This window comes from Callorhinchus milii, unplaced genomic scaffold (assembly GCF_018977255.1).
Source record: "Callorhinchus milii isolate IMCB2004 unplaced genomic scaffold, IMCB_Cmil_1.0 Scaffold3, whole genome shotgun sequence".
Classification (NCBI taxonomy): domain Eukaryota; kingdom Metazoa; phylum Chordata; class Chondrichthyes; order Chimaeriformes; family Callorhinchidae; genus Callorhinchus; species Callorhinchus milii.
The window spans coordinates 44,409,433-44,431,880 of NW_024704744.1; the positions used below are offsets into that span (position 1 = coordinate 44,409,433).

General features: G+C 42.4%; 1 protein-coding gene across 1 annotated transcript; it reads right to left on the reverse strand.

Moving 5' to 3' along the window:
* Window positions 1-632: 632 nt before the first annotated feature.
* aldh8a1 (aldehyde dehydrogenase 8 family, member A1) lies at window positions 633-19,405 on the reverse strand. Its single transcript, XM_042333636.1, is given in 10 exon segments — window positions 633-1,688; window positions 3,357-3,448; window positions 3,451-3,517; window positions 4,023-4,230; window positions 4,232-4,271; window positions 5,940-5,986; window positions 5,988-6,087; window positions 8,129-8,284; window positions 10,521-10,668; window positions 19,226-19,405. Coding segments are annotated over 10 exon segments (1,458 nt in total). The 5' UTR covers window positions 19,373-19,405; the 3' UTR covers window positions 633-1,235.
* Between the last annotated feature and the right edge of the window lie 3,043 nt (window positions 19,406-22,448).

The window sequence follows — 22,448 nt, forward strand, 5'->3', positions numbered from 1 at the left end:
TCAGGCATTGCATAACTTTGAGCAACAATCTCAAAAGAGCAACATTAAATTTTCAAGCTTCACCTGACAGATGGGAAACTATTATCAGGGCAGAACAATTTCACCAGCATTACTGAATAACACTTTAAACATCATGATGCTGTCAGTCAGCAGTGACTCAGCAGTTAGTTTATTATTAATTATCTTCCTCATTTAATATAGCAATTTATCACATCACAGAAATGTCTCAAAAGCACATTATGGGATTTATTGTAAAGGGTAGTGATTGTGTATTGGTGTAGAAACACAGCAGCCAATTTGTGATCAGCGATGTTCCACCCACAGGGATGAAGCGAATGATCGCTTTATATTTGGAGGATTGTTGACCTGGACCCTGAGAGAAACTCCCTTCTCTTTTCAAAAAATTGTTAAAAACATGTGAAGTTACAGGTTTAGGTAACATTGTCACTAGCAAATGGGTCAAAACAGCCCAGACACACTTCATTAAGGTCCCTCACCAGCAGCAGAAAGAGGGGTTTGGGATGTGCATGTGTTGTGAACTGATCACCAGTGCCCTAAACAGGATTAGTGTTAATCAGGCTACGGTATAAAACACTCTGAGGTACATTATTGAAAAAAGGCATCAAGAAAAATAGTTTCTAATTACTTTATTTTTTAAATTACACTTGATATTTGCACAGCAATTCACAGGTGGCTAATGTGTTCTGCGTAGGATTTTATGGTCTACGTCTCAACACAGGATATGGCCAATACGTCAAATCAGTGATCACAAGTTAGCACAGCTGTATTTTCTGGTTAAGACTCCCAGTAACATTACTGTGATACAACATTACAGTACTATTAAATACGAATAATTTTCTGAATGAGGTTTCTTTTGTGCTGCAACCTGTCTGCTTGCCTCCCTGTAGGTGGCTGGAAGGATAAACAGATGAGTCACCCGCCTCTTGAAGCCATCGATGCCAGTGTAATTCTTTGTTCAGTTCAAAGGGATTTTCACTCGCTGTAGGGTCAGGGATACTCTTTCCTCACCTCCTTCCTCCTCCCCCCCTCCCAGCTCCTCTCAAAGTGAAACAGTTCACTGTCACAAAGCCACCTGCACTGGATCCCACTCAAGTCCTGACCGCACACAAGTACAACTGGTAGATCAATTTGGACACAATTTGTTGCCTTTTTTTTCATTTGAAAACGATTCTCTTGTAATGATTTCCGGTTGGGGTGCAGCTTACGATGCACACTCAGTGCTTCATGGTGATGGTTTTCACCTCCGTGAAAAACTCAAATGAGTCTTTGGCCCCTTCTCTGCCAACGCCTGAGGCTTTCATGCCACCAAATGGTAAATTCAGGTCTCGAATAAGCCAGCAATTGGTCCACACCATCCCAGTATGAAGCTTCTTGGCAACTCTGTGTACGCGGCCCACATCCTGTGACCACACAGTAGCAGCCAAGCCAAACTTTACATTGTTGGCTCGTTGGATGACTTCTTCTTCCGTTTCAAAGGGCACCACGCAGGTCACTGGGCCAAAGATCTCCTCCTGCATACAGCAAGAATCATCCATCATATCTGTAATTACTGTAGGCAAGAGGAAATAGCCCATTTTGTTTTTATCAGGAATATCCAACGATTCGATTCCTTCTCCACAGAGGATTTTTCCTCCTTCTTTCTGGGCTTGACTGATGTAGCCCTTCACCTGGTCAGGGAGACAGTGGAGCATATCATTATTGGTAAAAGAGCTTCATTACAATATAATAAATAATAAATAATCTTTGCATTTGATATAGCGCTTTTCATATCTTCTAGAGTCTCAAAGCGCTTCACAGAATATACTGTAAAGTGAATTGACCGTATATTTGTGGGCAAAATGCTACTTATGTTCCAATGTATCACACCTTTCAAAATATGGCCACACAAGGTATCTTGTTTTATGTAGTATTCAAACTATCACTGCTAATACCATTAATATCATCAGTACTCTGAGATACTATCCTGCTTGAAGGGTGCAATATATATGCAAGTTGTTGTTAATACTGTACTAACAGTTAAAGTGCTTACAATATGTGTCCAATTTATTTCCTTCTCCATGGGTATTATTTACCTCTTTGCCAACTTTCAGGCATCTTTTCCCTCCTTGCCCCCTGGGCTCCTACCCATAGCTTAAGTGGGCACTTTGAAACATCTTCCAGATTTGAAAGGCACTATTTAAATGTAATTTCTACTGTATCGCCTTGTAATCTCTGCCAGCTCAGAGAGGAATCTGGATTTAGCCCAATGTATCTCCAGAAACACCCAACGACACCCATCACTGAGGATCATGACATACAATTTCAATGATCTTGCGTTTGATAAAACACCTTATTACATCATCAAAATGGTTAATCTCAGAGCACTTCACATGAATTACTGTGAAGTGCAGTGACTGTATTCTGTAGGCAAATGTCATAGCCAATTTGCTCACTCAATGTCCCACAAACAGTCATTAAGTAAATGACTGAACCATTTCACTTATGACTGAGCATAAAGTGTGCAGTAATGCTATTAGTCCAATTAATAAATGTGCATATTGCTTTTCCTCCAGTCCTATCATATCTCTTTTACAAGACAGTGAAAAATACAGTATGTGATAACTATTACATCACACACTGTAATTTTTACCCCAATCATTCTGCTATTCAAATCTTACCTTCCTCGGGGTACTGGAGGCAAGACACAGATGGGTAAAATTCTACCAGGGTATAGATTTACTCTATTAACGTTACATTTCAGAGAGTGCAAAACTTGGCTAATTATTGAATTCAGTTTTAACTTTGAAGCCTGTTTTCTATAGCAACCAATGGAAAGCTGCCTTCAAAATCAAGTCTGAATTTAAGAAACTGCCAAATTTGGGATACTCTGAAGTGCTATGTTAATGGAGTACATCTAGACAAGATAGAATTTCTACTCAATTGAAATCAAAATAACCCAGTGGCCCAGAAGCACAATTCTGGTAATTTCAGGTAAAATAACATAAAGTTTTACAAATAAAATATTTAAATTGCCATGGGATTTGACGTGATTTTATCACTGTACATGAATTGTAACAATGTAAACTTGTAAATTTTTACCCATAAAAGTCAATACCATTAGATGCCAATATAACTCCTACTTAATCTCTTTCTAGACCCAGGTACTGTTTATTCTTTAAAATAGTTCACGTTTGAAAGATATTACACACAATTTTGCTGCATATGGTCATGCAGAAAAATATTCAATATGCTATTGGTTTTTTTGGTCAATAAAAGTATTCAAAGAGTAATTCATTTTTCAACTCCTCCCTTAATTTCTCTGAAATCAGAAACCAACAATACCCAGAAACACAAACCTTCTGTAAATGCTCTTTACTGATAAGAGCACCCATGTTAGCAGTCAGGTCAGAGGGAAGGCCAACCTTCCATTTCCTGGAGGCTTCCACAACTTCTCCAAAAACGCTTTGTAAAGATTCTTTTGAACAAAAATTCTGCTGGTACACAGGCAGATTTCACCCTGTCAGAAGAGAAAAGATCTTGAGCTCCACATCCAAGCTAACAGAGCTTCTACTCAGTATATGTTGGAGATACAATCATCAGTATGGGTATGGTGAGCACAGTTTCATGCTCAGGTCCAAAGCAACTATAAATTAATATTCTATCAAGGATCAGAGGGTTCAGTATCAGTATAACAGTGTAACAAGTCAGTGCCTTCAGGAGGGGAGAGGTTGAAATAGATGGTGGGGGTGGGGCAAGAGAATATCAAAGGATGTTTTGGAACTGACACGTTAAGTGATTACCCTATACGGATATTCCCTTTGAGAAATTCACTCCGTCATCAGGTCATTGTTGATTTCACTTTCTCTATTAATGAATAGGGTCCACACTGCATTATTACCAAAACAGCACTGTGAAGAGGCATACTAGAACAGCACTGCCCCGCAATCTATTTACACTGAGCACGTACACACGCAGGATGTTTAAACCTTGTTGCACTCCCGCTTGCCACAAGTGCTCTTTACCTGGTTACTGAAGCTTGATCGCACTGTGGTCGAGACACATTCATCCAGGTTTGCGTCATCAAAGATGATGGCTGGGTTCTTCCCTCCCAGCTCCAAGGAGAGTCTTTTACAATACGGAGCACTTGCCTCTCGGATGTACTGTGCAGTCGAGGTGCTTCAAGTGAACGATATCAGCAGCACATTAGGGTGAGAGACAATTGCAGTCCCAACCAGTGTCAAAGACTATGTTCACCACACCAGGCGGGAGGCCTAGGAGAGAGGAGGAAGATCATCTCTGTGTAAGAATTGAGTAAAAACAGGTGACAAGACAGTACCAGGTTTCTATAAGGAGGGGTTTAATGTATATTTGTTAGAGGAAAACTAAACCCGAGTGATAAATTCAGTTTTTTTAAGAAAACAATGCAACTAACTTTCTCTGCTTTGAAAACCCACCTAAAAACTTAGCTCTGTGAGCCACCTCCATCCTCCCTCCTCCCCCATCCCAAGTGCCACCGCTCGGGCTCCAACTCCGTCTTTGTAAAGCACAATCTGACACTCTCCTACATGAATGGCACTATACAAGTGCAAATAGTTGTTGCTGTTAACACAGGTTATATATAACAACTGCTACAAATTACATTTATATAGCGCCTTTCACGTCGGAAGGACGTAACAAAGTACTGAGAATAACTAACAGGCTAACTCAGTGACATTTCACAGTGACATAATGTTACCTATAATTCAAGACCACAAATGATGTCTTATCAGCCTTTTTGAGGCCTAAAGAAGTATTTATGATACCATAAGATGGACCTTATAAATAAAGCAAAATGTCTCACTGGTATCACATTATTCACAATTAGACTTGTTATATCTCAGTGACCTGTGTCCATAAAACAAGACCCTCCCCATCCTGTGTTACGGTTAATTTACAGATACAGTCACTCTTCTTTACAGTAAATTTGGGGAAGCACGTGGAGATGTCCTGAGGACACGAAAAGGCAGTAAATCAAAGGTAAGGATTATTATCTTATCAGACAGCAGTCACTGGGCTGTACTCTGTATCGCTGCTGATGTCGTTGAGCAACGCTGCTTGAAAGCTGGACACTTGGGTGCGACTGCTCTCACATTTCCAGCCGCTGCCGCACACTCCTAGCACCTGGAAACCTTCTAGAACTGCACGACGTGTGCAGGAAGCTGTTTAGTAGGCCAGAGGTCAGAAGTGCGTTGTACTTTCAGTATACTGTAGGAGCAGGGTGTATATGTATTATATACAGTCCTGCAATACACTGATCAGGGCAGAAACAATGTCTAACTGTGATTTGTAACACCACAATGATGCATTGGGGGTTTATATATAAAATGATAACATGGTCTGACCACAGCATTGTCACAGTATTGCAGAAAAGAAAGTCAGGAAAGGTATAAGTCTTTTGTCACTCACGGCTAATTCCCTGTGACAGTGTGAGATATGCTCTAACACGAATGATCCTTCAGGGCGAATGTCATAATTGTGGCTCGTGTTCCACATATTTCGTGCCTGTAAATCAATCTATCTGCCTCATTCAATAATTATTCTGTGTAAAAATGTGTACAACAACAATATGCATTTTTATAATGTCCTTCATAGAGGACAGCATCTCGAGTGCTGTACAATGGCAGAGTTGGACACCAAGCAAAGAAGTAGGGTGTGGTTTTAAGGTAGGATTTCAAGGTAGATGAAGAGGAGGTGAGCCAGAGGTATTGAGGCAGGGAGTTCCAGAGATGAGGTGCACAGTGGCTGGAAGCACAGCTGCTGATGATGGTACAGAGGAGTCGGGGGATGCACAGTGAGCTTGTGTTAGCTGAGTGAAGGAGCAGGTAGACAAGTGGGGAAGGGAGGTTCTAGGGTATGAAGAGATTTGAATGTGAGGATGAGATCTTGCTTCAGAGATGTACCTGCTTCATCGAACAGCTTGCACATCATCCAGGCCGTGACGAGGTCATTTGCTGGGTTTGGCAATGACCGTATTGCCCATGGCGATGGCTGGAGCTATCTTCCAGGTCAGGAGGTATAGTGGCATATTCCAGGGGCTGATGAGGCCAGCTAGAGAGAGCAGGATCAGCAGTTACTATAACATCAGCTATGTGTGCAGTTACAAGCAGTCAGGAAAAAATATGCAATATAGAAAAGAAGGAAAATGAGTGGAAATGTTTGATTATTAACCTGAAGAAATTATTACTATTCCATATTTCATCACAAAGCCGAGAGCAGCAAAACTTTAGTTCACTCTATCTCTTGCACACTACTGCCATGTTTCACCACCTATTGGCTAACAGGCATTCCCAGTCCCCTCTGTTGTTAAAGACAAAGTGTTGCTGTAGTAGCATTTCCTGAGAGTATTTCTACACATTGAACAGTATAATGATAGTCTGCTGATCCAATTTGCCTCCGCAAGCATTGGGGTTCATTTCTGGAGGGATAGAAATGAAAAGCTGGGAAGTTATATGGAACCTTAGTTAAACCACATTTGTACAGTTCTGGTCCCCATATTATAGAAAGGATATAGAGGCACTGGAGAAGTTGCAAAGGAGATTTACAAGGCTGATACTGGACCTGCAAGATTATACCTATCAGGAAAGGCTGAAGAAGCTTGGACTCTTTTCTCTTGAAAGGGGAAGAATGAGGGGTGACCTAATAGAGGTCTTTAAAATTATGAAATGTTTTGATTGGGTAGACATATAGAAGATGTTTCTACTTGTGAGGGAGACCAAAACCAGAGGCCATAAATATAAAATAGCCACCAATAAATCAAATAGGGAAGTCAGAAGAAAGTTATTTACCCAGAGAGTGGTGGGAATGTGGATCTTGCTAGCACAAGGAGTAGTTGAGGCAAATAGTATAGATGCCTTTAAGGGGAAGCTAGATATTTTATGTAATGCTATGTAAAGCTTAGGGGTTTTGCTAATAATAAAGTATGTTCCCCTCTTTCTCTGATTAGACAGCCTCTCTTTCAGATGGGTGTCAAAAAAGAACTCAAGGCACTATCCAAAGAGAGAAAGGAGTTTTTCTCCCAGTGTCCCGGCCAACAATCCTCTAGATAAAACTGATCATTCACCCCCATTGTGGGACATCATTGCTGTATGCAAAATGGGACTGCCAAGTTTGCTTACAAAACGCAGTCAGTACACTTGACAGTAAATCCTGTGAAGTGTTTTCAGACATCCGCCTGATGTGAAAGGCGCTATATCAAACGGATTATTTATTTTTCACTAGTTATCTACTCCTCCACATCACCAATATCTTCCTTTCATCTGAACTCTCCTCCCTGATTCATATTGTGACCGATAGGGTGGGAGCTGCCCTCCCAGGCCTCACTAAGTAACCATTCTCCCAATCCTACAAGACTTTTCATTATAACGTTTAAAGTGAGCACCATTTTTATTTAACTTCAGGGCTGTTAACAAATGATTAGTGGCAGAGCTTCCTTTCACTGAGGGTGGAGAGATTGTGGTCACTATTACTGAAGAGATGTTTTATACACTGCTAACGGCAAATTTTGTTTAGGTCCTGGCCAGGGTCAAAGGAGCCAGTGAATCGCAACAGGAAGGGAAGTAAAAACAACAGACAACTTTAGCGTTTCCTGTGGATACCACCCGACCTCTCTCGTGAGATTGGGCAACATTACCAGCAGCGTTCATCTGGTCTCACCAAACCACAGTGTGTCTATGTGTGTGTGTGTGTGGGGGTGGGGGTGTCAGTACTAAACTAGAGTTAAATAAAACCAGCAGAGGACACTCACACTCAAGCTGGGACTCAGAGTTATGTCTGCTGAGGACGGGCCACAACTATGTGAATATGCACAACCTCACTGTGCACCATTGAGGAGACTCAATTAATTCTTTCTGCTATATTTACTTGCCTTCCCCTCCCCTTCTCACGTGAAATGACTTATATACAGTGACTGTTCCTTCTTTGGTTCCTCTTCAGAAAGAATCAGCAACTCCATATCAAAGCTGATGTAATTCTGCTCCTAGTTCTAAGCTCTACCACCGGTTAAATTATCCGAGGTACATGTTTTTTTGACAGACTTTGAAGAAACACAGCATTAATGAGCTGCAATATTCAATCCACTTTAATACCTCACCTACTCCCACTGGAGTTCGAGCGGTGAAGTGCGTGCAGCTCATGCGATCCATCTGTGTGCAGTCGGTGGTGTGGTGGAGGATGGACGAGGCGAAGAAACGGAAATTGTAAGACGCTCAAGGTATTTCTATGTTTCTGGCCACAGTTATCGTCTTCCCTGAAGTTTGAAAAGAAAAGGAACATTGAGGTATAAAGAAGAGGTATATTTACAACGACCACTGCTAACAAAGCCCTATGGCTGAATATGGCTCAAATATCTGTGTTAACACTCCCACAAAACTGTCCTAGAGCAAGAACAACTCAACTGAAGTTCAAATAAATGTCTATTGAACAAAGGGATCATGGTATCTTCAAAATAAAAACAAGAGAATGGGAAGCAAAAACAGACATCGCTGGGAACAGGTCAGGCAGCATCTATGCAGAAAGGAAAGTGAGTCAACATTTCGGGTCCCCGACCCTTCATCAGAACTGGGGCATTTTGGAAGGGAAAGGCTTTTAAGAGCTAACAGAGAGGGGAAAAACAGGGTAAGGAAGACAAAGGAGAAAATGGGGCAGAGGACAGGGGATGATGGGTAAAACAGATGTTAATGATGCAAAACAAAGGGGGGATTGCAGCAAAACAGGGGACAAGAGGTGTTAATAATGCAAAACAAAGTGTGTGTGTGTAGTGTGTGGGGGGGGGGGAAATTACAACAAAGCAGGCAAACCAGAGCAGGTGATGTGGTAATGGTCATAGAAGAGGGGGAGGGGGAAGGTGAGCTGTTATGGTCTGAAATTATTTAAATCAACATAGAGGCCAGAGGGCTGTAAAGTCCCCCGCAGATAGATGAGGTGCTGTTCCTCGAGCTTGCGCTGTGGTTCATTGGAAAAGCATAGGAGACCGTGGATGGAAAGGTCAGAGTGCAAGTGGTAGAGAGAGTTGAAGTAGCAAGAAACTGGAAGCTCAGGGTTGTGCTTGCGGACAGAACTGAGGTGTTTGGCTAATCTATGACCCAAACGAAAAGAGAATAGGAAATGAATAGCTTTTTTTTTAAATAAAGGGTGAAAGACAGGTGAACAAAAACAAAACAAGAGGATTTTAACAAGGAAGTAGACAAGTTTCTGACAATAAAATGATTCTGGTTTCATAAAATCACAAGGGAGGAATGGATGAGGGAGCAATGGATAAGGATGGCCCCTTGATCTTTTTGGTCTCATTCAGCATTTTAGCCTCAGACATCCTGACAAGAAGGATATTGTAAAAATGAAGAATACAGCTTAGATTTACTGGGATGTTACAAGTGATAAGAGAATACAACTGTTAAGAAGACTGGTAGAACGTTCCAGAGGGGACTTGATATCGACGTTTAAAATTATGAAGGGTTTTTCTGCAATCACTTTCATCAAAGGAAACCCAGATCGCTCTTGACAAACGAACGTTTGGTGGCACAACTGCTCTGTGTAGTTGCACAATCGTTTTCAACCAATCTTTCAGAAATTGTTGAGAAAAACAACTGTCAAATCTCACACTAATGTGCTGTTTTACTTTTAAACTGCAAATATTTGCTTTTTTTTTTAGTTCTCCTGCTGTGTATACTTGGTGTTGGCTTTGCTGAAAAATATGACATGCTTATAAATAAATCTTTTGGAGGAAATCCTGTGACTTTTTTCATTTTTTTGACTGGTGTGGCTCACACTGTTATTCATGAGCTACATAAGTGGCTCAGTACACATCTGGATTCGACAATAGTGCTCTAGAAGATCTCCTTCTTTCAAGGCTGAAGACCTCTAACTTATCTAGTGTCCCCTTCAAACAGTGGAGGAACATCCTCGTTGATGTCCTCTGAATACGTCTCAGGTCTGGACAACCCCATTAAGTGCCAGTGACTAGAACTCCAGATATGCAGGACTCTAGATATGACCAAATTAATAATAATTTGGTTACTGAATACATGACTGTTTGTGGGACACTGCTGTGTGCAATTGGCTGCCACTTTTCACGTACAAAATATACAGTCATTTGACTTTACTATATTCTGCGAAGTGCTTTGAGATGTCTCAACGACATGATAACACGCTATAACAAATACAAGGATTATTATATTACGGCCTGACCAGAACACTGTACACTTTGAGCATGATGTCCAGGAATCCGAACTTGTCACTACTGTATTATTACTGGATTTGTCAATACTGTATTAGCTCACTATCGTTCTCTTTGTTTATTGCTGCCATTGTCAACTAACAACTCTGGGTCTCTTACAACTTCCCCTTCGGCAAGTTCTATATTTTTTATTTCAGCTCATCCACTGGCATCAATTTATATAGATTCCCAGATTCTAGCCCCTTTGTCTGTCAACTATCAATTATTAGTTAATCTGCGTAAAGAAGCAATGGGCTGGAGACGTCACTACCTTGATCCTTTGACTCTGCCTGAGCAAATTCTTCCAGGTGAGCCTCAATCAGGTCCGCCAGCTTGTACAGTATCTGGGAACGAGCCTCCGGGCTCTTCGATGACCACTCGGGGAAGGCTTCCTGGGCAGCACTGATGGCCAGTTCCACCTTCAAGGAAAAAAAAGTTTCAATCAACAGAGTCACCAAAACTAGAGCTGATTTTTCCCATCAAGATGACACCCTCTTCTCCTCCAGCATTCACTTTCTGAAGGTATTTTGATAATATTCAACAGGAGGTTGGTCATCTGTGTTACTTCTTAATCAAAATCCTTAATAAGAGGAGGTACGGTGAGCATTTGGGTGACACCAAATGCAAGGATTATTAATAAGTCACTTAAGTTTGCCCTTCGGATGATTTGTTAAACCGAGGTCCTGATGATTTGTTAAACTGAGATTTCATGACATGATTCAAAAAGAGGAGTTTCTCCCAGTGTCCTGATCAACAACTCCCCAGATAAAATTGGTCATTCAATTCATGGTTGTTTATGTGCATAATTGGCCTGCCCCATTTGCCTAAAAAATAGTCACTCCACATCACAAAATATCCTGTGAAGCACTTTGAAATATGAAAGAAGCTACACCAAATGCACGAATTATTAAATAGTGACTTCTGGTAACTTGGACTACATCACCTCAATTTAAATAATCTCAATCAGAAATACCACAACCTTGACCAAAATGAGTAATTTCTTAATTTAACTGGAGTTGAATGAATGTAGAAATAGAGTGACTGCTGGTTCCCGAATCTCTGAAAAGTGACCCCATTTCCAAACCATAGCACTGTATGATGAACCAGAGAACACAAAGTGCAGAATATTTTAAGACTATTCCACTGAAAGCTCCCTTTAGAGCCATGGGAATTCCTAAAGACTATGCTCCTCACCAAGGGTCGTTTTTCCCTTCATTTTGCCTACAAATACAGTCACTACACTTTACAGTAAAAATCCTGTGAAGCACTTTGAGACAATTTGATGACGTGATAAGGTACTGTATCAAATGCAAAAATTAATATTATTATTTAGAAAACACCAAATTATGTTACCTGAATTTCAGAATTTCAAAACCAGCTCTCTCACAAACTGTGCATTATAATTCTCCACTAATCCCAAGAGAGTTTGAAAATAAAAACATGCACAGCTTTTTAAAGAAATAGATCAGATTCATGTTGACATTAAACAGAATTTGTCAAAACCACGAAGGAGTGTGTGATATCCTCTGTACATTTAGTTCTGCCACATTGTAAAGATAATTATTCAATACACGGCAAGTAGGTCATAGCTCATGACAACAATTGGTGTCTAATTTTTGAACTTCATCTTCCACAGCACGGGCATCACATGAGATGTCAGTGTTTTAGGCATTTGGTAGCATGCTTATCTCGGAGTCAGAAATTTGTGAGTTCAAGCCCCACATCTGGACTTTGAATCCACATAATCTATGCTGACTGTCCAATACAGTGCTGAGTGAGTGCCGTCCTTTGGATAAGACATTAAAACTAAGTTCCCCACTGCCTTTAACGTGGACATTCAAGTACTCCGGGACATTACACTGGGTGAAGGGCGCTATATAAATGCAAGTTGTTGGTGATGTTGGCTCAAGGTCCGATAGCACTATTTGCAAAGAGAAGGCAGTTGGTCCTGGCATCCTGGCCAACAATCCTCCAGATAAAATTGGTCACTTAGTTTTCATAGCTGAGCGGAAGATTGTCTGCCACGTTCACCCACAAGTACACAGTCAATACATTTTGGAGTACATCCTGCAAAGTGTTTTGATGACATGGTAAGTTGCTAGAAATGGGTACCTCAAATACAAGCATCACTATTAATATCTCTCTCCTGAAAATCTGGGATGTCACAACAAACTGAACAAACCCAATATTCAAAACATTGGAGGCAAATCTGGCTCAGCGTCACTTCGCTTATTGATACATTATCTTTGATCAAGATACACAGTACTTCCCCTTTTATAAAGGCCTTTTTCTTCTGCAATTCTACTAGTTTGACTTTCAGTGCCAGGAAGCTCAGTGTAACTTTATGTTGAAGAAAAGCTATCGTGCTGCAATTTTCCGACCAATCCACATGGATCCACTATGGGACCAATTAATTATGCAAAGCAAATCCTACCATGGTTAATGACAAAGACAAACATTTCCTCTAATGGAGATTACCTGTAATTTTTTTTTTTAAATGGTAAAAGATGAAGGAAGATTCAAATCAAACTGTGTTTTGTTCACTTTAAACTGAAAGTCGTACTTAATTTACTTATTTTTCTCAAACACAGTTTGTTTGATGGCTCAAACCACTGTGCAGAATGAAACTGAGCCAGCCTGATTCAGAAGGTCTCAAGTTTGACCACTGGTTTGTATGGTTTAATCTTAGTTTAGCTCAGCAAGAGCAATCGCTAAGCCTGGTTAGTAGCTCAGTAAGTCAGTAACTAGAGGGTATCAATTTTACATAAGTTTGTAAATGAGCAAATGCAGAGGTTAGGGGGAAAAAAATCCCACACAGAGTATTTAGAAGGGAACTAAATAAATACCTAAAATACAGGTATGTGGGGAAAGGGCAGGAAACGGGACTGAAACAATTGCTCTTTAAAGAGCCAGCACAGACACAATTGGCCAAATGGTCTTATTTATCCAAACAGACACTGTGTGCTGTAACATGGATTATGCACTGTGTTGTAACAAGGAATGCACAAGACAGGAGACACTGTGTTTTGTAATAAAGTGTGAGCTTAATCATTACCACAAGTTTGAAACACAAGTATTGATAGGGGTCAGCTCTCAAGTAAAGGTTACTGATAACACAGCAAAAACAAACGCAGACTGCAAACTCTAGAATGTTTCACCAATTTATTCATTACATGAAAACATACAAATCACTGGGCACTGTTGACATTCTGCCACAGGCTCATTGTGAAAATGAGTGAAAACATTAGCCATTTCATTTTAATGTTTTAATCAAACTCTTCCAAGAGAATAAGATTATTTACAATTAACACAGCCCAGTCATTAATTGTGGTTGTTTATCACCCACTGGCAGGGTTTCTGCTAACTGAGGCGTTGCTCGTCCTGACTAGATTCAGATTTCAAAAATAATGGATAACAATATAGCGCCTTTCACTTTGGGAGGATATCTCAAAGTATTTCACAGGATATCCTGTATAATGTAGTGACTGTGTATTCTGTAGGAAAACATGGCAGGCAATGGCACCCAGCAACAACAAGAACAACAACAAAGTTACATTTGTAAAGCACCTTTCATGTCAGGAGGACGTCCCACAATGCTGACCAGACAGAGTTACGGACCTGAGCTGGGGGTCAGGGTCGGGGAGGGTGGAGGGCGGGGGGGGGGGGAGCAGGGAGATCAAAAACAGCTCACAAACAGCATTGAAGTTAATGACTAATTTTATCTGGGGGATTGTTGACACTGGGACAAACTCCCTGCTCAAAATAAGATGGGAGAGGGAAGGAGTGGTTGGGAGGGGTTACCATAGACAGACAAGGGGATTTTGAAATTGGCTGTAAATTTCCTGTCGTTGCTATGTCTGATTCAGCAATTGTATTGACCTGGACAATTTCTGTGCATAATCTGCCTACATCCCCGCGCCCACCAAAAGCTGAAGTTGCTTAAATATAGGTGATGGATTTTGACATGCGTCAACCTGGCTGACCAAACAAAAACACTGCTAAATATGATGACCAGTGGAGTTTAAGGTTTACCTGCCAAGGAGGGTACATTTCCAGATGATTACAGACTAACCCCTGTCCTCCCCAATCATAGCTAGTGGTGCGGTTGGTACAAACAGCACGGATGATGAGAGAGAGGGAATGTTACCACAATCCAAACACCTCAACAGGAAATTCACATCTGTGCAGATTAGAGGGATGAAATTCCACCTGAGTTTACATTTACTCTGCTTATGTGGCATTTCAAACCTTCCACTCTTAAATTCTTAAGAGTTAATGCTTAAACACTGTCTTAATTTTGAGGCCATTTCTCTGTAAGTTTATTTTGAGAACAAAATGTTGTGATATCTACCCTATTATCTATATATATATATATACACACACACATATCATCATTTCTCTAAGAAATGGTATCACAACTTTTTGGTCAGCCTGCAGAAGAAAAAATGTCGAAGTTGAGAATGAATTCAACAATTTGCCAAATTCTAGCCGCTCTAAAATGCTCCATAAATAGAGTAAATCTAGCCCTGGGTGGGATTTCTCCCTATGGATAAGGGTGGGATTGTCTGCGGTGTGATGTGCCATCAAAGCTCACATAAAAATTATTGCTCCTTAAGCGAGAAATCAGACTACAATTGTCCCTCATGGAACCATTCACCAATGGCTCAGAGCTTTTGGGACATTACCTAATTAGAGGAGAAAATTGGGATGAGAAAAACATTTGGACAAAAGAAAAATACATGCAAGCCCCTCAAGATTTATAATAAAGTGAACATTCATAGCTTACAATCTGCTGCTTTTGCATTACTCATTACAACCAATGTTTAGCTTTCTAGCAGTGTTTTATGGGGTGCACCTAATACACTATCCTGGGTGAAGGGCAATATGTAAAGTTGTTGTTGTTCTGCAGGGTCCATACTCTAGTCCAATTAAGCCAGTGTCTTGAACTATTTATGTAGATGATTCTATGGCACTCTTCACCATCAGAGCTTCTGTTCGTCAACAAACCCAACAGTCACACCACTTTACAGTGTGAAGCGCTTTGAGACATCTCAGTGACGTGACATAATGTACTCTATCAAATGCAAGTATTATTACTATCAGTAACTAAAACAAGTTGCTTATGCTGGACATAGACATCCTCTCCCCTTCTTCTGTTCAATATCACAGGGTCCAATTGTTGCAACATGTCATCTCAATGTAATGCACACGTTTGAGGGACAACACCAAGGCCCCTCTTCATCCAGACTCTCTGAAGACTTCTTGATGCAAATATTGAGGTATCACCCAGCAGCACTCTAGCTAATGCGCCACTCCATCCTGAAGAAGTGGAAGGTACTATTACTGAGATTCCTCTCAAAACTCATCAACAGCAATGTGTGCACCCTAAAAATCTAAAATGTTCATATTTATCTCAGAATTATTACATAATAATCATAATAATCCTTGCATTTGATATAGCCCTTTTCACATCTTCTAGACGTCTCAAAGCGCTTCACAAAATATATTGTAAAGTGAATTGACTATATTTGTGGGAGAAACGCGGCAGCCAATTGCGCACAGTAGTGTCCCACAAACAGTCGTGGATTGAGTGACCAAATTATTATTGCTTTTATTTTTTCTCGAGAGATTATTATCAACCATTATCCTTGAATGGTTGTGGAGTCCTGTAGCTCAGTGGTTAGAGCACTCGCTTTGCAAGCGAGAGATCCGAGTTCAATTCCAGGCAGAGGGCGAAACCTTGGGCCAGTTTCCTTACTCCACACGCCTAATAATAATCCCTCCAAAACCAAAAATAATAATAAAAATTGGTCTTTTTCAATCTACGACTGTTTGTGGGACATTGCTGTGCGCAATTGGCTGCCGCGTTCGCCCACAAATATACAGTCAATTCACTTTACAGTGTGTTCTGTGAAGCGCTTTGGGACGTCCTCCCGACGTGAAAAGCGCTATATCAAATGCAAGGATTATTATTATTATCAGGCGTTTGAAGTAAGGAAACTTGCTCAAGGTTTCGCCCTGCCGGGAATCGAACTCACGTCTCTCGCTTGCGAGGCGAGTGCTTCAACCTCTGAGCTACAGGACTCCTGAAATGCATTACATATATGTAATGTATTATTTTCCTTTCATTGCACATTATAGCTTTACATATTAGGACTTCAACACTAAAAATACTGTTTTTAATTTGAATTGTTGATATTCATCTCTATTTTAAAGTTAACAGCTGTGCAATGAATGCAGCTTCAACAATGCTTGCAATAAAACAGTTTCTTACTTACCAGCACAATGTTCTTTATGACTTGGAATGAACGGTTTTGTACAATTTCTTTATCCGATGTCCTCTTTGTACAGGTGTGATGTTTTGCTTCCCATTTCAACAACAACTGACATATGACATTTGTCATGTGTAGTTCCTGAAGAACATTTGTCCACTCTTTCATACTTTTTCAGAACTACAACAAACAGCTTCAAAGTTGCCACTGAATTCAACAATTTGCCAAATTCTTGAATGTTCCATAGCGGCAGCATTTACAGAGCTCTAAAATGCTCCATAAATAGAGTAAATCCAGTCCTGGGTGAGATCTCTTTGAGTGACTCAGAGGTGATAGTGTTACCGACATGCCAGACAGTCACCTGGGTGCTCACCATTGCTGAAAAGTCAGCTCTAAAATGACTGCAAGTATTCTCAGACTTACATCTGTTATTTTACTACAATAAAATACAATATAAATTTACATTTCATAGCGTCCTTCACGTCAGGAGGATGTCCCAAAGCGGTTACTTAGAACCATTTCCTAAGGTGCTCCATCTGTAGTTATTGATTTGATATACCTGCGTATTGGCCACAAAATACAGTTATTCCACTTTACCGTATTTACTGTGAAGCGCTTTAAGACGTGTCGATGACACGATGAAGCACTAAATCAAATGCAAGGATTATTAATATTAGTAGCTGTCTCATTCCCACTTTAGGAAAAACATCATTTTCATTCTCAGTGTTATTATTACTCTTATTCTTTTAGGTAGATCTTCACCACTGTATTCCATCAGCGTACAATTTCTTTCAACCTGCAACTCAGATCATTCAGTGAGTGCCACTTTCTTCTCTATTGTTGGTATCAATGGTACTCTGCCACTAGCCGGTGACCACAGGGTGTGGTTTAACTTGACATTTGTTCCTATCTCACTCATTTCCCAGGCAGCAGTCTGATCGAGGACTGATCCCAGTCACCCAAAGAACTGTCTGAGTGATGGTCAAAGCTGGGACTCCCTCCATGGATTCCTTGAATGGTTACTTTAGACTCAATGGCTCAATGGGCCCAACAACCTACTACTGCCCCTACTCTTCAATCCACACCATCTTCAGGCATGGCACAGCTGGTGGTCAATTCCACTGACACGCTCAGTAAATACAGCATTACGCTATGCCAGCGTTAGTGTAACAGGTATTCTTTTTCATTCAAGCTTCTGCATCAGAGACGCACTGTAAAATCCACCATCTCTGGGATTATCTGTTAATTAAACTCCAGTGGTAAACCACCGACCGATTCAATCTCAATGACAGCAGCCTCGGAATTTGACCGGAACTGTGACTTCTGTAGTGTTAATATTGTCCACAGAGATATCCAAGCTTGGCAAGACAACAAGAACAACAAATTGTATTTGGATAGCGTCTTTCACGTCAGGAGGACGTCCCAAGGCGCTGGACAGTCAGGGATCAGCACTCGATTGCAGACAGTCAAGTACTACTTGTCTGCACCCAAGGGCAAAGTTTGTGACAGGGACAGAAAAGGCTTCTTTGCCTTGAATAGCATAAATATCAACTGGCATGTTATCTGGTCAAAGGTAACATATTATTTAACACAGCATTGATGATGGTCAGCTCCACTCCCCTCCTTACCCCTGCCTTTATCTCACACATACAATTAATATTATTAATCAGGTTAATTGTGGAATCCTGTAGCTCAGTGGTTAGAGCACTCGCCTCTCAAGCGAGAGACCTGGGTTCGATTCCCAGCAGGGCAAAACCTCGGGCAAGTTTCCTTACTCCACCACACGCCTGATAATAATCCCTCAAGAGAGAAAAAAACAAGAATAAATTGGTCACTTCAATCCACGACTGTTTGTGGGACACTGCTGTGCGCAATTGGCTGCTGCGTTTTGCCCACAAATATAAAGTCAATTCACTTTACAATATATTCTGTGAAGCGCTTTGAGACGTCTCGAAAACGTGAAAAGCGCTATATCAAATGCAAGGATTATTATTATAATAACGAATAGGTGGCTATATACAGTACTCTGTACTAGATGGCACAAACCTCTTGCCAGTTTCATAATAACTACTAACTACGATTAACTACTTTGCATACGTTAATATTTAACAGCTGTTTACAACATCTTACACAGTTTAAAGTAGACCAGAACCACATTCTGCTGCGCATCGTCTGACTGCGTAAATGTCTAGGGTTTAATTCTGTGTTAAAGATAACAGAATCAGGTGAACATTTCAATAGATCCAACACAGGGCCAGATCCACCCCTCCACCCCCCCCACCGTGAGCACCGCACAGGTGGGCAGCGTTGCCATCAAAGGAACGGTGCCAACAGGAGCGCACAGCATTACTGCCAGCGCCCAGCCAGCCAGTCTGCAGTGAAGCCCCCCCCCAGCCCCCCTCACCCCCCCCCAGCCCCCCCTCACACACCCCAGCCCCCCCTCACCCCCCCCCCCCTCACCCCCCCAGCCCCCCCAGCCCCCCCTCACCCCCCCAGCCCCCCCAGCCCCCCCTCACACCCCCCAGCCTCCCCCCAGCCCCCCCTCACACCCCCCAGCCCCCCCTCACACCCCCCAGCCTCCCCCAGCCCCCTCACACCCCCAGCCCCCCCCAGCCCCCCCTCACACCCCCCAGCCCCCCCTCACACCCCCCACCCCCCTCACACCCCCCGCCCCCCCTCACACCCCCCCAGCCCCTCACCTCACCTCCTGCTCGCCACTGTCCGGCACTTTGCAGTACACCTCCCCTGTGGAGGGGTCGTAGGAATCGATGTGACTCGAGCACGGCGTAAATTTCCCCCCTATGTAGTTCTCCAGCACGAGATATGTCCTCTGGTGAGCCATCTTGGGCATGACTGCTGCTGCAGGTACTGCTGCTGCTGTGACTGCTGCTGCAGGTACTGCTGCTGCTGCTGTGACTGCTGCTGCAGGTGCTGCAGGTGCTGCTGCTGCTGTGACTGCTGCTGCAGGTGCTGCTGCTGCTGTGACTGCTGCTGCAGGTGCTGCTGCTGTGACTGCTGCTGCAGGTACTGCTGCTGCTGTGACTGCTGCTGCAGGTACTGCTGCTGCTGCTCCACTGCGCGAGGCACGAACCGCAGCGCAGCCACCGCCCACCCTGAGCCTCTGCTCCTCCGCTCCCTCAACCAAACCCGCTGCCCGGCGGCCTCTGATTGACGGCTCCCGCGGCCACTCACCGCCGGCCGCAGCCCCGTGGAGCGGCTCGAGCCGCCAATCGGGGGGGGGGGGGGGGGGCGGGACCCGCGCGATCCAGTTAGGTTGTGTCGGCTGTCTATGATTGGTCCCCTCCTGCAGAGGGGGGGCGGGGCTGAGGGGCGGCTCGGCGTTGGCTGCTGTGGTGCCGCCACACGCGCACAGCCACCGGGAATGGCCCCTTCAGGCAGTTCACACGGTCACACGGTCAGCACAGGGCGGCCTCTCTGCAGCTCACGTTTCATGTCCTCCAAACGCAGCAGATCACTCAACCCCCCCCCCCACCCCTCCCCCCCCGTGGCTGTTTGTTGCGGACGTCTCTGAGCGCAAAATTGGCCGCTGTGTCCGCCGACCAGATTCACAGCACGTGAAGCGCTGTGAGACGTCTCGACGACGTGATAAGGCGCTGTATCAAAATGCAAGGATTATTATTCTGACAGTTGTTGAGTGATGTGGTTGGGGGCCATTGACACCAGCACACGATGCGGAGTCCAACTGCAATGGTATCGGTAATGCTCCGGACCCGACCCGCCACATGCCACTCAGTTGAAGTGACAGCCACTTATTTTGACCGCATCTCCAATATGTTCAAATGGGTTTGTCACCTTTCACCAATTGCAAATGTCACTCCTCGCGTTCCGCTCTGACTCACTAATTCAGGACTTATTTTTTGACTCGTGGCTTATGGCAGCAGAGAAAAGCTAATTTTCATATAAGTGTCACAGGAGAAGCACTGCCAAAGACAGCCCACGGTTTAGAGATGTATTTGTCTAAGTAAACGTGAAAAGGATACTGAAGCAGGTCAAGAGTTTCCAGATACCCTGTACCAAAATCATTTTGTTTGCAGCAACCTTCCCAATGGAAGCCCCAACGTATTCTGAATGCTGGTCCGTTTTTCAGGCTTAAGAGATATTGTACTCTTCCTTAGTACAATCCAATGTCATGTGAACCAGCAATGTCTGCACCAGATTTGGACACTTGGGAGATGTTGGCAATAAGGATTCTAAAATCTAATGAGTCACAGCACAAATTTCCCCATCGTTTGGTACTGCGTTGACTCAGAATGACCACAAGATTCCAACAGAAGATCATAAGATTGGTTCAGTTGAAGAAGGCCCTTTAGCCCATTTAATAATAATCCATTTGATAAAGCACCTTAGCACTTTGTTGAAACATCTCAAAGTGTTTCACAGGAATTCACTGTAAAATCTAGTCGATCTCATTCTTCCAGAATACCCACATCTTCCCATCACACCCTCAAGCTGTTTTTTTTTAAACGTGTCCAGCTTGCTGGCCTCCACCATTCATCCTGGTAACTTGTTCCAGCCATTAATTACCCTGAAGACAGACAGATGGTGCTGCAAAAGAAAATTGTTGCACTGGTTACAGTGTGGGTGCTCTTCCGAGGTTGAGACTAAAATACTTTACTGGAGCTTAACAAGGAATTTCCCTCTGCATAGAACTAAGGCACAGACCTGTGAGTCTGGTTTAAGACAATTCCCTGCAAAAGGAGCGCTATATAGCAGCAAGCTGCTGTTATTGTTGTTGCTTGATGCTCACAATGGAAAATTTCTATTTCCAAGCATTAATGACCCTCAATTTATTGAGTGCAACATTCACACATAGTATTGTTTTATAAAAAGTTCTGTTTCTATTTCTTGATTTTTAATATGTCAAAGAAATCTGACTTGTTTCTGCAAGATATGGAATATTTTGGGGCTTAGCATAAATCCTACCTGAGGTATCCTCCAAATTGCTGATTCTCTAATCGTTTATGTAGTTAATGTTATTCAGAGATTAATGTATTTATTTTCAGTTGAAGATCACACCATCAACACACTCATTCTCCCAAGGTTGGGAAATCTGCCAATGAATGAAGAATTGTCTTTTGGATGCTTACATGTTCATAGTCAAAGCCCTTGGCAGAAACAATCATGTACTTTCCAATGTTTACCACAAAAGAGCTTTCAAAACCTAATCGATGAAGTGCAAATGGCCAATGTTGCATTTCAGTCTGAATGGCATAACCAAATTAATAAAGCTGCTCCAAGTAGGGGAAGCAAGTTGGGTTAAAAAATTTTCCACGCCTTCTACTTACCCTAGCCACTGAATAAATGTAATGTTTCAAACTAGGATGAAATACTAAATTAATGTGTTATATAATATATATCTAATAATAATCCTTGCATTTGATATAGCACATCTTCGAGATGTCTCAAAGTGATTCACAGAATTACTGTAAAGTGAATTGACAGTATATTTGTGGGCGAATTGCGGCAGCCATGTTACTCATGTGGGGAAATAATACNAAAAACGAGGTTACAAAGATTGCATTTCAGACTGTTTTCTAAAATCCTGCACAACCTTACATTCTAAGACAATGGTCTTCAGTCTGACATTTCAGGCACAAGGAGTGGAAATTCAATTTGATTTCCCTTTGCTAACACAGTAGGGGTGCTACAATTGGTTTCTTTTGGTGCTGAAACCAATCCAATTGTAGCACACCTAATACTGCCCTGGCTCGGCAGCACACAACAGTCTGGAGAATCAGTGTGGGCCTTCTTGCCCTGCGTTGCCGTCCTTCAGATGGGACCAAGGTCCCATCAGCCTGTTCAGGTGACAGTAAAGATCCCAAGGTAATACTCAAAAAGAGAAGGGAATTTATCCCGGTGTCCTGCCCAGCAACCCATAATAAAATTTCACTGGCTGTATGCTAACT